This window comes from Haematobia irritans, chromosome 1 (genome assembly GCF_050003625.1).
Source record: "Haematobia irritans isolate KBUSLIRL chromosome 1, ASM5000362v1, whole genome shotgun sequence".
NCBI lineage: Eukaryota > Metazoa > Arthropoda > Insecta > Diptera > Muscidae > Haematobia > Haematobia irritans.
The window spans coordinates 184,086,748-184,104,054 of record NC_134397.1 but is presented as its reverse complement, the minus strand read 5'-3'; the positions used below and the strand labels follow the sequence as shown (position 1 = coordinate 184,104,054).

The following is a 17,307-nucleotide window of genomic DNA, read 5'->3' as shown; positions in this document are numbered from 1 at the left end:
AGTCAAATCAGGAGATCGGGCCTATATACACCATATTCGACCCACCTATTTGTTGTCCTATAATACCTCTAGATTTCAAATTTCAAGCAAATAGGATAAAAACTACGGTTTCTAGAAGCCAAAGAAATAAAATCGGAAGATCGGTCTATATGGGGGCTATACCAAACCATGTACAGATACACACCATATTCTACACATTTATTTTTGGCCTTAAAATACCTCCAGATTTCAAATTTCAAGCAAATCGGATAAAAGCTATGGTTTCTAGAAGCCCAAGAAGTAAAGTCGGGAGATCGGTCTATATAGGGGCTATAGCAAAACATGGACCGATATACACCATTTTCGACACTCGTCTTTGTGGTCCTAAAATACCTCTAGATTTAAAATTTCAAGCAAATAGGATAAAAACTACGGTTTCTAGAAGCCCAAGAAATAAAATCGGAAGATCGGTCCATATGGGGGATATACCAAACCATGGAACGATACACACCATATTCGACACATTTATTTTTGGCCTTAAAATACCTCTAGATTTCCAATTTCAAGCAAATCGGATACAAGCTATGGTTTCTAGAAGCCCAAGAAGTAAAGTCGGGAGATCGGTCTATATTGGGGGCTACAGCAAAACATGGACCGATATACACCATTTTCGACACTCGTCTTTGTGGTCCTAAAATACCTCTAGATTTCCAATTTCAGACAAATCGAATAAAAACTACGGTTTCTAGAAGACAAAGGCCCCAAATCGGGGGATCGGTTTATATGGGAGCTATATCACAAGGTTCCCTTTACATAAACGACAATTTGTTTTACTTCAGAGACATTTTAACGAATGGAAGCAAATTTCAATTATGAGTATCCTACATTTCTGAATTTTTTCTTTATTTCATAAAGTCATCTCTTAAAGATTTTCAAACACTCGAACTTTCCACATTTGAACGCAAGAAATTACCCTAAATTTAAAAAAATAACCCATATTCCCACATTTTGTTCTCAGTGTAATTCGAATTTCCTATTTCAATCGAAATGAATATATTCTGTGGATTGTATTTAATGAAATCTGATGAAAATGAACTTCAATACAATGGCTCCCCCTTAACCATAGTCAATAGATTGTTTGCTTTGTGGAGCTCTCTCTCTCTCTCTCTCGGTCTCTTTAAACACATAACTCATATTTTCTTTCGGTATGTTGAGATTGCAAGGCAGGCCTTTTTTATTTTCATATTTAATGAAGGGGAGCTCCACATTTGTGCTTATGCTATGGTATGTGCTTGATAGAGCATCATGAACAACGACTGATTTGTTTTTTTGGGGGAAGGGGGATACGAAAAAGAACGAGAAATAACGACCAACTAATACGAGTGGTGGTTGCGTTGTATGGCGCTGCTGATTACTGTGAGTTGGCTTTGGGGAACAGCAACAACAATAACACCACCATTATGGGTGTGTTGAATTCGAAATGTGTGTGACCATCGTCAGTGGGGAAGTTTGCGCTTGTGTGAGGAGGTTTGTTCGGCGGCCTGTTATGTTTTTGTTGTTTGAAACCACTAAATCGAGTCGCCAGTAAACAGCAACGAATCAGTTGTCAGTTCGCCTCCAAGTTGTAAGCAGGTAGAGACCGTATAACACGTTGTGAGCTTAAAAGCCACGAGGTCGTTCGTTTTCATATTTGTGTGTTGATGATGACAAGAAGATAATGATGATGTTGATAATACAAAAAAATACATAAAGTGATCGAATAAAACGTAAAGAATTAAAAAAAAAAAATAAAAAATCTAATAAGAAAATAATGCACAAAAACAAAAGACCAAATGAATTTGTTTTTGCAAAATTGATTAAAAGCTTAAAAGAAATTTCATGAAAGCAAGTGGAATATTCCCGCTGATAAAAACGGCCAGAATCAAATAACCATAATAAAAATAACAAAGAGACTTTTTTCCTTCTAATTAATTTTTTTTTTAAACCGCAATGTTTATTTTTCATCTAAATCGTTTTTTTTTGCTGAGTTCTTGTTGTTGTTTCTTTTACGGCAGTGTTGATGTTATAACCCCCCAAAGAAGTGTGGTCTATACACGGTTAAAGATCTGAGGTGATATTTGCGCGCTCTAACCACCTTTCCACTTTTCGATGAATCTCGAATAGTGGTGGGAGGGAAGGGTAAAAATGCTAGCAGATTTCAGTGATCGATCGTTGAATGTAGAGCGCATGTATGTGAGAAAGTGTCGGTGTATGTGTGTTTTTAGATCATAGGCAAAATAAGGCTAAACCAATTTTTATATTAAAACGAAATATTTTAGAGTACTAGAAAAAAAGAAAAAACGCAAAAGAAAATCAAGAAACAAAGAGTTGAAAAAAAAATAAAACCCATACTACTTAAACTACTCGTATCCCAGCAATGAAATGTCAGTGAGTATGGGGCGAGATGAAATTGAAAAAAAAGAACGCAAAAAACGATCGTGATTATGGTGATTTTCTCGTTTACAATAAACTAGTGAGTGTGTGTTTGCGAGAGTAACGAAAAAAAGAGTGTTCCACACAAAAATTGGGGGAATTTGAAGTAAAGTGTAAAAAAATCCCAAGAAGATTGATGCTCTTATCTTTATTCATTTTTTATTTTTGTGTGAAATTCCAAAGACGGAATATTTTCTTTGCATTTGTTTTGATTTGTGAGTTTCTTTTGATTTTTTGTTACGTGATTGTGTAAAAAAAATAGAAAAAATATAATCAAATCATACCTAGTATGCTTGTTCTTACCCCCCCCCCCCCCATTCTAACCAATATCATCTATAAGAGTATGTGTGTTTGTGTTTATCCCCCACCATTATATGGGGAATATGTAGTAGTGCTGATCGTTTCTTTAGGCAATCGTTGAGAGACGAAAATGAAAGCTTTTTTATTCGTTGATAATGATTCGCTAATTTGTATATTCTCCTAGTCTTCCTCTCTCTGTGTTGCTGTTGCTGTTCTTGTTGTTTTATTGTTTTGTTTAAATACCACTCTCACATTTCTCGGAGAGTATAGGAGATCTCCTCTATCACTACCATTATATTACGTCTCATAATAACTACAGCAACAAATATCAACATCATTATCATCATTTTGGCTAGCGTAACAATCGCAGCAATAAAAATATGAAGAAAACAAAATAAAAAAAAAATTCAACAAGTGTATTTTTTTTACATTCTATTTTAATTCATTTGTTTATTATTTATTAAATTCGTTTTTAATTTTTTTTTGTTTTTGTGTTATTTGCTTTCATCTTAAAGAGAGAAAATGTTGATTTTAAAAATTTATAAGGAATAATATATCAAAAAAACAGAAAACAAAATAAATAATAATATACAAAACTAAAAAAACTTGTTATTTTAATAAATAAAAACTATAAAAAAATCAAATTAAAAACTCAAAAATCCTAAATAACAAAATTTAAAAAAAAAAATGTGCAGAAATAAGATTTCAATACCACAATACACATTTTATATATTCAATAAAACAAATTAAAACATTACAAAATAACAATTCTTAACAATAAAATTATAATTATTTTTATATTTTAATATTTCCAGTGATTGCTAACCTAGAAAAATTTACAAAAAATATATACAAAACGCCAAATCTCACAACAAAAGTCTTCAAAGTGCAGAGAGAAATATCAACAACAAAATTGTATAAAATTAATAAAATGATTTAAAAATATATATTAAGAAAAGCATGAAATCCTAATACTTCAACCTCAAAAGAACCAAAACAAATAAAATAAATAAATCCAAGTACGTTTCGGCACGCGTAGTGGTAGTTCTCATGAACTAAAACTTTAAATAAACGTTATTTCTATTACCAAATTTTGCGATTAATAACCAGAATTATTAACAAAAACAAAACAAAACAATAATAAATAAATAATAAATAAAAAATCATTACAAACGCACAATTTGTAATTTATAACTGTTCCCAAATACTCTCCCCCTCTCTCTCTCTCTCCGAACGTAAATAATACGCAAAACTGCTCTACTAAATTAACCTGTTAAGAACAACAATTAGAAAAATATAAACAACTTTACCGCCAACACAGATTTTTGCAACAGCTTTAAAACAAATTGACCTTTTTTTTGGATTTGTTGGATCTTATAAAGGTAAGTTTTACTGTAGTGAATATAAAAAAATGCTAAAATTGTAAATTGTATACTCACAAAACAATTATCCACATATTTTGATAATGATTACGAATCATAGAGGCAGACTTTATTAAAATTATTTTCAGAAAGCAAATTAACTTTAAATTTTATTTATATAACAATTTTTATATGGGAATTATTTTGGAGCGATTTAAATAGAACGAGTTTATCTTTAAAAGTCGATTCAATAAACAAGTATACATAGACGACCGTAATCTTATGGCAATGTCGATTCGAAAAGAGGTGAAACATTCTCGAAGTTTATCGTAAAATATGAAGGTCGCTGTCATAGCATTTGGATACAGGACCCTTCACAATATTATGAATTAACAATAACTTTGGAATGCAACTATCCTTTGGGTAGGTTATGTTAGGTTAGGTGGCAGCCCGATGTATCAGGCTGCCACCAGGTGAACTTCACTGAGTGCTGCCCGATTCCATGTTAAGCTCAATGACAAGGGACCTCCTTTTTATAGCCGAGTCCGAACGGCGTTCCACATTGCAGTGAAACCACTTAGAGAAGCTTTGAAACCCTCAGAAATGTCACCAGCATTACTGAGTTACGATAATCCATCGCTGAAAAACTTTTTGGTGTTCGGTCGAAGCAGGAATCGAACCCACGACCTTGTGTATGCAAGGCGGGCATGCTAACCATTGCACCACGGTGGCTCCCATATGGGTAGAAAATACAATGAATGACAAAGTATTGTAACACCAAGGCAATACATTTTTTCCGAAACGAATTCGCCCTTAAATGTCCACCACCATTGATCCGCAATGAAAAAAATCTTATTGGATTACAGCAAAATATATAGAATTACATGTGGATATGGTGTAATATACTCCATTAGGAAAATCATTTACAATTTTAACGTGAAAAAAGATAATTTTAAAATTTGACACTATATTAGATTTTGGATCTTTAAGAACAATTGTTTGTTGATTTCTAGATAAATCTTAAATTCCTCATGCAAGCGTTCAATAAAATTAGATGATATAAGGCTTTACATGTGACTCGAGACCAAAACTTTGGAATATGTTAACCCAATTCACGAATGCGAACTAGACATAAAGTGGAGAAGTGTACTTCTAGTTTCAGGCAATTTCGAAATTCTAAATCTATCTAGGGATATCTGTCCGTCTGTTGAAATCTAACTCACGATTGTCACAGTTGATAGAATTCTACCATAAATTGTAGATTTTTTACTGTTTCATTGAAAAAAAAACATGCCCTGTTCCAAAGATTTTGTCTTTACTGTAAAAAATTTGGTATTGATTCCGAGCCAAAGAAGCGGAGAATACAAATAAGGATACTTTTAAGACACAATTCTCTTTTAAATTTAGGTTTTGTGTACTTGCTTCTAGGAAGGAAATTTTAATTTTTCGCTTTTTCAGCTTTTTTCTTCATATGCTATAAAAGTCCTTTAGAAACGAGTTAACGATAACTTTATTTTCCAAATTAAGACTCGATTTCCAGTAGAAATTATGGTATATTTCAAGTAAACAACGTCTTTAAAATAAAGTATTGAAAAACATGTCCTATATTTGAACGATTTTTGTCTTTGTAGTCAAGATGCAAAAAGACAACAAATTTAAAGACAATTTCATTAAATTTAAAGAATTTTTCTTAATTATTAAAGTCAAGTTGACCTTAGCCCAAACATTTTTTCTTTCATGTTATGATACCCAGTTTTAAGTCAAATCACTTAATTATACAATGCGACTTCATTGAAAAGTTTATCGACTTTTGAAAGAAAAAAAACTTTATATTAGAGAAATGCGTCTTTTATGCTATGCAAAATTTGCATTCGTATTTTAAAGACATGAAATCTTTGACCTCACGACAATATTTTTTTCAGTGTTGGTAGATTGGTAGAATTCTTAATATTTTGGTAGATAGAGAATATTCCTCCCTAACTAAGTAGTACCTCACAAATTTAAAGACAATTTCATTAAATTTAAAGAATTTTTCTTAATTATTAAAGTCAATTGACCTTAGCCCAACAAATCTTTCTTTCATGTTATGATACCCAGTTTTAAGTCAAATCACTTAATTATACAATACGACTTCATTGAAAATTTTATCGACTTTTGGACAAGGAAAAAAACTTTATATTAGAGAAAAGCGTCTTCTATGCTAAGCAAAATTTGCATTCGTATTTTAAAGACATGAAATCTTTGACCTCACGACAATATTTTTTTCAGTGTTGGTAGATTGGTAGAATTCTTAATATTTTGGTAGATAGAGAATATTCCTCCCTAACTAAGTAGTACCTCACAAATTGCCTCTAGGCATCAAATTTCTAAAATTTGGCAAAATTTTTTTCTAAAAATAAAATTTTATAAAAATTTTCTATAGAAATCAAATTTTGACAAATTTTTCTATAGAAATCAAATTTGAACAAAATTTTCTTTAGAAATAAAATTTTGACAAAATTTTCGATAGAAATAACATTTTGACAAAATTTTTTATAGAAATAAAATTTTGACAATTTATTTTTTTTTTTTATTACAAAATAAAATTTTCACAAAATTTGTATAAATAAAATCTTGGCAAAATCTTCTATAGAAATAATAAATTTTTTTATAGAGATAAAATTAAAAAAAAAATCTATAGAAATAAAATTTGGTTTAAAATGTCTATAGGAATAAAATTTTGACAAAATTTTCTATAGAAATAAAATTTTGACAAAGTTTTCTATGGAACGAAAATTTTCACAAAGTTTTCTATAGAAAAACAATTTTGAAAAATTTCTATAGGAATAAAATTTTGACAAAAATTTCTATAGAAATAAAATTTTGGAAACATTTTCTATAGAAATAATTTTAACAAAATTTTCTATAGAAATAAAATGTTGACAAATTTTTCTATAGAAATAAAATGTTGACAAATTTATCTATAGAAATAAACTGTTGACAAAATTTTCTATAGAAATAATTTTAACAAAATTTTCTATAGAAATAAAATGTTGACAAATATTTCTATAGAAATAAAATTTTGACAAAAATTTCTATAGGAATTAAATTTTGACAAAAATTTCTATAGAAATAAAATTTTGAAAAATTTTTCTATAGAAATAATTTTAACAAAATTTTCTATAGAAATAAAATGTTGACAAATTTTTCTATAGAAATAAAATGTTGACAAATTTTTCTATAGAAATAATTTTAACAAAATTTTCTATAGATATAAAATGTTGACAAACTTTTATATAGAAATAAAATTTTGACAAAATTTTCTATAGAAATAAAATTGTGACAAAATTTTCTATAGAAATAAAATTTTGACAAAATTTTCTATAGAAATAATTTTAACAAACATTTCTATAGAAATAATATCTTGGCACAATCTCCTATAGAAATAAAATTTTGGTAAAATTCTGTAGATATGAAATTCTTACAAAATTTTCGATAGAAATAAAATGTTGACAAAATTTTCTATAGAAATAATTTTAACAAAATTTTCTATAGAAATAATTTAAAAAAATTTTTCTATAGAAATAATTTTAACAAAATTTTTTATAGAAATAATTTTAACAAAATTTTCTATAGAAATAAAATTTTGACAAAATTTTCTATAGAAATAAAATTTTGACAAAATTTTCTATAGAAATAAAATTTTGACAAAATTTTCTATAGAAATAATTTTAACAAACATTTCTATAGAAATAATATCTTGGCACAATCTCCTATAGAAATAAAATTTTGGAAAAATTCTGTAGATATGAAATTCTTACAAAATTTTCCATAGAAATAAAATGTTGACAAAATTTTCTATAGAAATAATTTTAACAAAATTTTCTATAGAAATAAAATGTTGACAAATTTTTATATAGAAATAAAATTTTGACAAAATTGTCTATAGAAATAAAATTTTGACAAAATTTTCTATAGAAATAATTTTAACAAACATTTCTATAGAAATAATATCTTGGCACAATCTCCTATAAATAAAATTTTGGAAAAATTCTGTAGATATGAAATTTTTACAAAATTTTCCATGGAAATAAAATGTTGACAAAATTTTCTATAGAAATAATTTTAACAAAATTTTCTATAGAAATAATTTTAACAAAATTTTCTATAGAAATAAAATGTTGACAAATTTTTATATAGAAATAAAATTTTGACAAAATTTTCTATAGAAATAAAATTTTCACAAAATTTTCTATAGAAATAATTTTAACAAACATTTCTATAGAAATAATATCTTGGCACAATCTCCTATAGAAATAAAATTTTGGAAAAATTCTGTAGATATGAAATTTTTACAAAATTTTCCATAGAAATAAAATGTTGACAAAATTTTCTATAGAAAAAATTTTAACAAAATTTTCTATAGAAATAAAATTTTGACAAAACTTTCTATAAAAAAATTGACAAAAATTTCTATAGGAATAAAATCTTTACGGAATCTTCTATAGAAATAAAATTTTGGCAAAATTTTCTATAGAAATACAATTTTGACAAAATTTTCTAAAGAAATAAAATTTTGACATAATTGTTTATAAAAATTAAATTTTGACAACATTTTCGGTAGAAAAAAATGGAAAAATTGTATAGGAATAAATAAAAAAACAAAATTTTCTGTATAAAATAAAATTAAATTTTGGTTAAATCTATATATATAAAATTCAAATTACCACCGTGGAGCGCTTTTGTTACTAGCTTAAATTTTCGCCAGACATTACCAGTAGTTCCCCGATCAAATCCTGCAGACGAGTTGAACGCATGCCTGAAGTCGTCATTTCTATGGCGACACGTTAAATCTTTGCAATTGAAAACAAATATGAGAGTTCAACTTCAAAATGATGCATCAGCTGCACAATTTTCAAAATCGCTTTTAAATTTGGGAAACGGACAAAATTCCCGCGGAACCCTCAACTAACTGCATATCATTTCCTCAAAACTTTTGCAAAATGGTGGAATCATTGGAAGATCTAATTTCAAGCGTATTTCCTAATGTTCAAACTAACTTCAAAAATCAAGATTGGTTACAAGAGCGAGCATTACTAGTGGCAAAGAATTTGGATGTTAATATTACCAATAACAATATATTGCAAAGAATTTCTGGATGTGTCACTACTTATAAATCAATAGATACAATTACACGTGAAGAAGATATTGTAAATTACCCTGTTGAATTTCTTAACTCATTGGATTTACCCGGATTTCCACCTCATATATTGCAACTTAAGGTAGGTGTACCAATCATTTTGCTACGGAATATTGACCCACCTCGCCTTTGCAACGGAACCAGACTAGCAGTTAAAAAGCTGCACAACAATTTAATAGAGGGAACAATTATAACAGGAAATTATAAAGGAACCGATGTTCTCATTCCCCGCATTCCAATGATCCCAACTGATTTACCCTTCGATTTCAAAAGGCTGCAATTCCCTATTAGATTAGCATTTGCCATGACGATCAACAAAGCCCAGGGGCAATCTCTTCAAGTATGTGGCTTAAATTTAACGAACCCCTGCTTTTTCGCATGGACAACTATATGTAGCATGTTCACGAGTAGCCTTCGGATCTTTATATATTAGCACCTGATGGTAAAACTAAGAATATTGTATACCCAAGAGCACTCCAATAAAGATATCCTCCCACACATTCAATAAATAGTGTTTGTCTTACAATGCACAATAGTTCAATTTACACATTCAATTCTTCGATAAAGGTAAAAAGGCACAGCGAAGCGGGCCGGGTAAAGCTAGTTTTTTATAAAATCAATATTTTTAAAAATTTTAATTTTTGTTGAGGTCGGCACTTAGGATTTTTTTTAGTGGTACCCGTAGTATCCAAAATTCCAAAAAATTGAGACCCGCATTGTTTGGTGGCCAATGTGTGGTAGAAATGAAGTGAGAAACTTCAGTTTTAAGCCATTCTTGGTTGACGCGTACTGAGTGCGATGAGTCCTGTTGCAATGTCCATAGTCTGCGACTGAAACATTTTTCTGTAGGACAGTTTTCCGATCAATTATTTTGACCACACGGTCGATGACTATGATCGGGGTGCGACCATCGGCCATTATGGCGGCCCACCATCGGCGGCTCTTGAATTCTGGAGACCAGTCGAAGGTGTAGATTTTCATCTGACCTCTTTGACAAATAACCCCGATAATTTTTTTTTTCGTTTACAAACTGCTCAATTTGGAATGGCTTCTCATGGGAGAAAACCAAATTCGGTAACTGTCCACTTTCGTGCAAACGAAGCACATCCTCCTTGGCACTTTCCAGTTTAATTTTTTTTTTGTGTATCATGAAGCTCCTACACTTTTTCGAAATTCCCAAAGTGAAATTGGTGGAAATCGTCACTAGCGGACCGGACTGACGCACAATCTATTGTTCAATCAATGTTCAAATTGAACAAGTTTCTAAGCTTCAATACTGGTTCATTAGGACCTTTCTATTCGTTAGTCTTACTAAATTATCCCATAATGTGTCCTTTGAAAAGAGTCCAAGTCGTATCCCAAAGTGCAAATTTACGCCGTCAATTATAGACCAATACACACAAAGAAAATTTCATTAAAACTCAGCCAACGAAAAATGTTCATTGATATATCGAAACATTTTCATTAATACAATGAAAATATTCGTTAATAGTACGAAAGGTTTTTAACAGAAAATTCGTTATAATAACGAAAAATTTCGTTTTATTAACGAATTTGTTTCGTTGGCTGACTTTTAACGACACATTTCGTTAATATAACGAAACTTTTTCTATTAGTGTACAGAAAAATGTTTGTATGGTTTTATATTGACACCATGTACAAAATTTCAACCGGATGGGATAAAAAATTACACTACATGAAGCTAGCAGATCGATATGAAGCAATTTCTGCAGGGTAGTTGGAGGACAGATACTGACAACACATTTCAAATTTCAACCAAATCGGATGATTTATTCTCCTCCATGAAGCTCGGTTTATATGGGGGCTATACCCAAAACTGGTCCGTTGTGGCTTACTCGCAATACTATCCGATATCAATACATCAATAACAACTACTTTTGCCAAGTTTCAGATCGATAGCTTGTTTCGTTCGGTAGTTAGAGTGATTTCAACAGACGGACTGACGGACATCAATAGATCGATTCAGAATTTCAAGAATATACAGTAAAACCTTTCAGGAGTGGACCCCTACGTTCGCCTAACATCTGTCCCCATTTATGAAATGTACAATTATAAGATCTTAATATTGTTGTGAAAATATATCAAACGCCTCGCGAAACGGCAAAATTGGTATACCCGTCATTCTATGGTGGAGGCAATAAAAATGTATATATCGATATTTCACAAAAAATGCATTTCTATGTATTAATTTGCAATTCCGGTATGGGAATATTTAAAAATTCTACTTAATATTCGTGATTTGAAAGGATCGATGACCGTTCGTATTTGGGGATGATGCAATTTTAAATAAAATTTCGTAGAATAATGTTAAAATTCTTTGGAATAATGTTAAAATTCTGGAACATTTTGTTTTCAAATATTTTCTAGGATTCTTCTTTCGTGATTGTTGTTATGCTGCATTATGCATATTCAATTAAATGTAAATGTCACATTGATGATATAGAAAATTCATTATCTCTATCTATAGTTAGAAAAGGTCATGTTCATAGATTTTTCTAATCTATATTTCAATTTTCCTATAGAGATTTGTACGAATGGGTTATGATTTTTACCTATATGTGTATATATGTATATGAACAAATGCTTGAATATAAAAGTTTAACAGATAAGCAGCATTAATGAGATGTCTTTATACCCTTCACCACTACTGTGGTACAGGGTATAATAAGTTTGTGCATTTGTATGTAACGCCAAGAAGGAGAAATCATAGACCAACCTTTTAGTATACGGATTGGCTTAGAATTAAATTCTGAATCGATTTAGCGATGTCCGTCTGTCTGTCTGTCTGTCCGTCTGTCTGTCTGTTGATGTATTTTTGTGTGCAAAGTACAGCTCGCAGTTTTAGTCCGATTGTCCTAAAATTTGGTATAGGGTCCTGTTTCGGCTCAAAGACGATCCCTATTGATTTTGGAAAAAATCGGTTCAGATTTAGATATAGCTGCCATATATATTTTTCACCGATCTGGTCATAATTGGCGTGTATATCAACCGATCTTCCTCAAATTCCGTACATTCGAACATTTTATGAGTCTCGAAAAACTTGCAAAATATCAGCTGAATCGGTTCAGATTTAGATATAGCTCCCATATATAGCTTTCGCCCGATTTACACTCATTTGCCCACAGAGGCCAATTTTTTGCTCCGATTTAGTTGAAATTTTGCATATGGAGTAGAATTAGCATTGTAACTATGCGTGCCAAATTTGGTTGAAATCGGTTCAGATTTGGATATATCGCCCATATATAGCTTTCGTCCGATTTACACTCATATGATCACAGAGGCCAATTTGTAACTCCGATTTAGTTGTAATTTTGCACAGGGAGTAGAATTAGCATTCTAACTATGCGTGCCAAATTTGGTTGAAATCGGTTCAGATTTGGATATATCTCCCATATATAGCTTTCGCCCGATTTACACTCATATGACCACAGAGGCCAATTTTTAACTTCGATTTAGTTGAAATTTTGCACAGGGAGTAGAATTAGCATTGTAGCTATGCGTGCCAAATTTGGTTGAAATCGGTTCAGATTTGGATATATCTCCCACATATAGCTTTCGCCCGATTTACACTCATATGACCACAGAGGCCAATTTTTAACTTCGATTTAGTTGAAATTTTGCACAGGGAGTAGAATTAGCATTGTAGCTATGCGTGCCAAATTTGGGTGAAATCGGTTCAGATTTAGATATATCTCCCATATATAGCTTTCGCCCGATTTACACTCATATGACCACAGAGGCCAATTTTTAACTCCGATTTAGTTGAAATTTTGCACAGAGAGTAGAATTAGCAGTGTTGCTATGCGTGCCAAATTTGGTTGAAATCGGTTCAGATTTAGATATAGCTCCCATATATATGTTTTTCTGATTTCGACAAAAATGGTCAAAATACCAACATTTTCCTTGTTAAATCGCCACTGCTTAGTCGAAAAGTTGTAAAAATGACTCTAATTTTCCTAAACTTCTAATACATATATATCGAGCGATAAATCATAAATAAACTTTTGCAAAGTTTCCTTAAAATTGCTTCAGATTGAAATGTTTCACATATTTATACCCTTCACCACTACTGTGGTACAGGGTATAATAAGTTTGTGCATTTGTATGTAACGCCAAGAAGGAGTAATCATAGACCAACCTTTTAGTATACGGATCGGCTTAGAATTAAATTCTGAGTCGATTTAGCGATGTCCGTCTGTCTGTCTGTCCGTCTGTCTGTCTGTCTGTCTGTCTGTCTGTTGATGTATTTTTGTGTGCAAAGTACAGCTCGCAGTTTTAGTCCGATTGTCCTAAAATTTGGTATAGGGTCCTGTTTCGGCTCAAAGACGATCCCTATTGATTTTGGAAAAAATCGGTTCAGATTTAGATATAGCTGCCATATATATTTTTCACCGATCTGGTCATAATTGGCGTGTATATCAACCGATCTTCCTCAAATTCCGTACATCCGAATATTTTATGAGTCTCGAAAAACTTGCAAAATATCAGCAAAATCGGTTCAGATTTAGATATAGCTCCCATATATAGCTTTCGCCCGATTTACACTCATTTGCCCACAGAGGCCAATTTTTTGCTCCGATTTAGTTGAAATTTTGCATAGGGAGTAGAATTAGCGTTGTAACTATGCGTGCCAAATTTGCTTGAAATCGGTTCAGATTTGGATATATCTCCCATATAAAGCTTTCGCCCGATTTACACTCATATGACCACAGAGGCCAATTTTTAACTCCGATTTAGTTGAAATTTTGCACAGGGAGTAGAATTAGCATTGTAGCTATGCGTGCCAAATTTGGTTGAAATCGGTTCAGATTTAGATATAGCTCCCATATATATGTTTTTCTGATTTCGACAAAAATGGTCAAAATACCAACATTTTCCTTGTAAAATCGCCACTGCTTAGTCGAAAAGTTGTAAAAATGACTCTAATTTTCGTAAACTTCTAACACATATCTAAAGAGTAAATAAACTTTTTCGAAGTTTCCTTAAAATTGCTTCAGATTTAAACGTTTCCCCTATTTTTTTACTAACATTGTGTTCCACCCTAGTGCATTAGCCGACTTAAATTTTGAGTCTATAGATTTTGTAGAAGTCTATCAAATTCTTCCAGATCGAGTGATATTTATTAATTAAATTTATGTATTTGGGACAAACCTTTATATATAGCCCCCAACACATTTGACGGATGTGATATGGTATTGAGAATTTAGATCTACAAAGTGGTGCAGGGTATAATATAGTCGGCTCCGCCCGACTTTCCTTACTTGTTTTTTACTAATATTGTGTTCCACCCTAGTGCATTAGCCGACTTAAATTTTGAGTATATAGATTTGTAGAAGTCTATCAAATTCTGTCCAGATCGAGTGATATTTATATGTATGTATTTGGGACAAACATTTGTATATAGCTCCCAACACATTTGACTGATGTGATATGGTATCGAAAATTTAGATCTACAAAGTGGTGAAGGGTATAATATAGTCGGCCCCGCCAGACTTTAGACTTTCCTTACTTGTTTTATATGGAGGATGGGGGATGGAGGACGGTGAAATAAATTTGCCATTACATTTGTAACAGATTGAAATAGGAATTTTCGATCTGATCTTTGTAATTCACTGGATCACAATAGAATTGTAAGATGATCTAGCAATGTCCGTCTGTCTGTCGATATTGTTTAAATATGTGTTTGGTGAAATAATATCATATATATTTCAACTTGCTCTTAATAAATATTTTTCATATTTCTTTTAGTTTATTATCATGTTCATTATGTCCTATACGATATTCACTTGAATAAAATATTTCTACTTAACAGTCATTGAACTAAATATAGTATTGGGCACTACTGATTGATAATAGTGGACTAAATAGTCTAAAAGAGCCTAAAATAACGGTCCAACTCAACTTAAACGAATAGGTTGCGGACCATCGTTGCCAAGTAAATTAATGAAATAAAATTTATTAAAAAAAATAGAATTGTGAGAAAAAAAATAAATACAACTTTTTTGGAGTCCTTTTTGGAACTCAACAAACGAAAGGGAAGTTTTGCAAGAATATTATTCAGCTATGTGGTGAGTTGGACTGACCTATTTGGAAGGGAATGGTCAAAGATCTATTATGGTTCTATGTGGGAGCTATGAATGTAATTGAGCATAGAGTTACAAACCCGGAAAATCTACGGGAAGGAACGACAGAAACTCCGGTAAGGGATCACAAGAAACGTTAAGATTTCTACAGAAAGCCAACGTTAATGTGAAGATTCTGATCACAAGCACAATAAATGACACATTTTTTCATCTGGTTAATGCATAAAGAATTTGCTTATGGTGTTTGGCAATTCAGTAGTTTGAGGCAACATCAAGGGATTCTTCGAAATGTTCAAGTAAATCTGGATGATGATGATGACAAGATATCTACTTTGCTTTTATGAAAGAAATTTCAAGAAGGCAGATGGTCCAATTTCGGAAAACAGGAGGTATTAGTTGTGCATGAGAAGAAACTGAAGAATAAAATCAAGATACATGATGATCCAACGACTTGAATGGAGAACATAATTAGAAACAATATTTGGTGGAAAAGGACCACATCTTCCCGAACATAGGCATGCATTGTCATTGGAAATATTTTTCTCCGTGTATTGAGACTTATAGACTTAAATCAAATCCCACCCATGAAAGAACAAAAAAAAAATCGCATGTTATATGCTTAAAAGAATTTTTCGGTGAATGAACTTGGGAATCCTTAGATTTGTCATAATGCCTAGATGTGCGTTAATGGAATTCAATTGGTTCTCTATTTCCATATAATCGAATACGTGGATGAAGTCGATACGGCAACGTCATCATATTACCACAATGTTACAACTTTACAACTAACTCAATTACAAATAATTAACACTTGACCAAGTGTGTGTGTGTGTGTATTACTCCACTCTTTTCCGCTGTTATTATTAGTTCGCCCTGTTGCTTTTTTCCCCATTTTCCATTCAGAATTGAATATTCTGTGACTTTGGACCTCATCAGTTTGTCTGTTTGATATTGCGTGACATTGCGAATGCGAGTTCATGTTAACATAGTTTAGCCACATGTGCGTCTTATGTTACATTGATGTATGATGGTGCACAGTAGTTTACCAAGTCCATATCTATTATGCATTTTAAATATAGCGAAATTAGTTTTAAAAATATTAATTTAATTTCCTTGCATGAAAGTTCTTCGTGAGCGAGTAACTTTTGTTGAACTTGACTGATCTTGAAACCCCCATACAGTCGACTGCTATTTACTACAATGCCCTATTTAGTACAATTTCAAATATTCAGTTCTACTTGAAAATGATTTCGAAGTCCTAGCGCCAAAACGGGTTATATGGTTTCTATATAATAATTTTCGTTTGGTGGTGTGTAGTGCACCCATCGACAAAAATTGACTGATATCGACAGTGTTGCGAACTCCCCAAGGCCAAAGAGCACCAAAAATATATTATAAATTCTAACATACCACCTTCCACCACAAAATCGAAAACTAAATGCTCTACTAAAAAAAAAAAACAAAAAAAAAAAAAAAAAAACTTCCGAAGATGTACCTATTATAGAACTTTTGTGAATTGAATTTTAAGACGTTAAGGTGGGTATTAAGATCGAGTTTAGCTGCTAAAATAGTCATTTTTTGACAATTACAATTTCTTTAATAATTCATTTTAAGGAATACAAACATTGTGAAAATTTGCTTTTGGCTATTCCCCATCAAGTTATAATAAATTTTGCAGCAAATATGCATAATTTTATGCCTTTTTTACTGATATAGTTTTCACTTTAGCGGCAAAACTCGAACTTAGTACTCACCATTATGAACCGCTATTCAAGTATACACTTTGATCAGTTTTAATGCTTTCGTCCAATTCATTTTGATCAGTGATGTTTTCCAACTTTCAAAATATTAATATATGGAAGGAGTCTATATTAATATATGGAAGGAGTCTTATGTCAGTTGTGCGTGCTTT

The 17,307-nt window shown here is 31.3% G+C and overlaps 2 protein-coding genes across 4 annotated transcripts in view; both read left to right on the top strand.

Moving 5' to 3' along the window:
• Nucleotides 1-1,500: 1,500 nt before the first annotated feature.
• Nucleotides 1,501-17,307, top strand: part of foxo (forkhead box, sub-group O) — a 229,293-nt gene continuing 213,486 nt past the window's right edge. Inside the window, exons 1-2 of one of the 3 annotated variants that reach the window (XM_075292276.1) lie at nucleotides 1,501-1,611; nucleotides 3,567-4,133. The gene's annotated coding sequence lies outside the window, so the exon portion shown is untranslated. The other 2 variants (XM_075292274.1, XM_075292275.1) reach the window with 2 other exon arrangements.
• The window catches only part of LOC142233531 (ATP-dependent DNA helicase Pif1-like), a 33,063-nt gene continuing 24,850 nt past the window's right edge, over nucleotides 9,095-17,307 (top strand). The window contains exons 1-2 of the mRNA XM_075304495.1: nucleotides 9,095-9,631; nucleotides 15,407-15,511. Of these exons, the coding sequence (XP_075160610.1) occupies nucleotides 9,095-9,631; nucleotides 15,407-15,511 (642 nt within the window). The remainder of the gene's footprint in view (nucleotides 9,632-15,406; nucleotides 15,512-17,307) is intronic.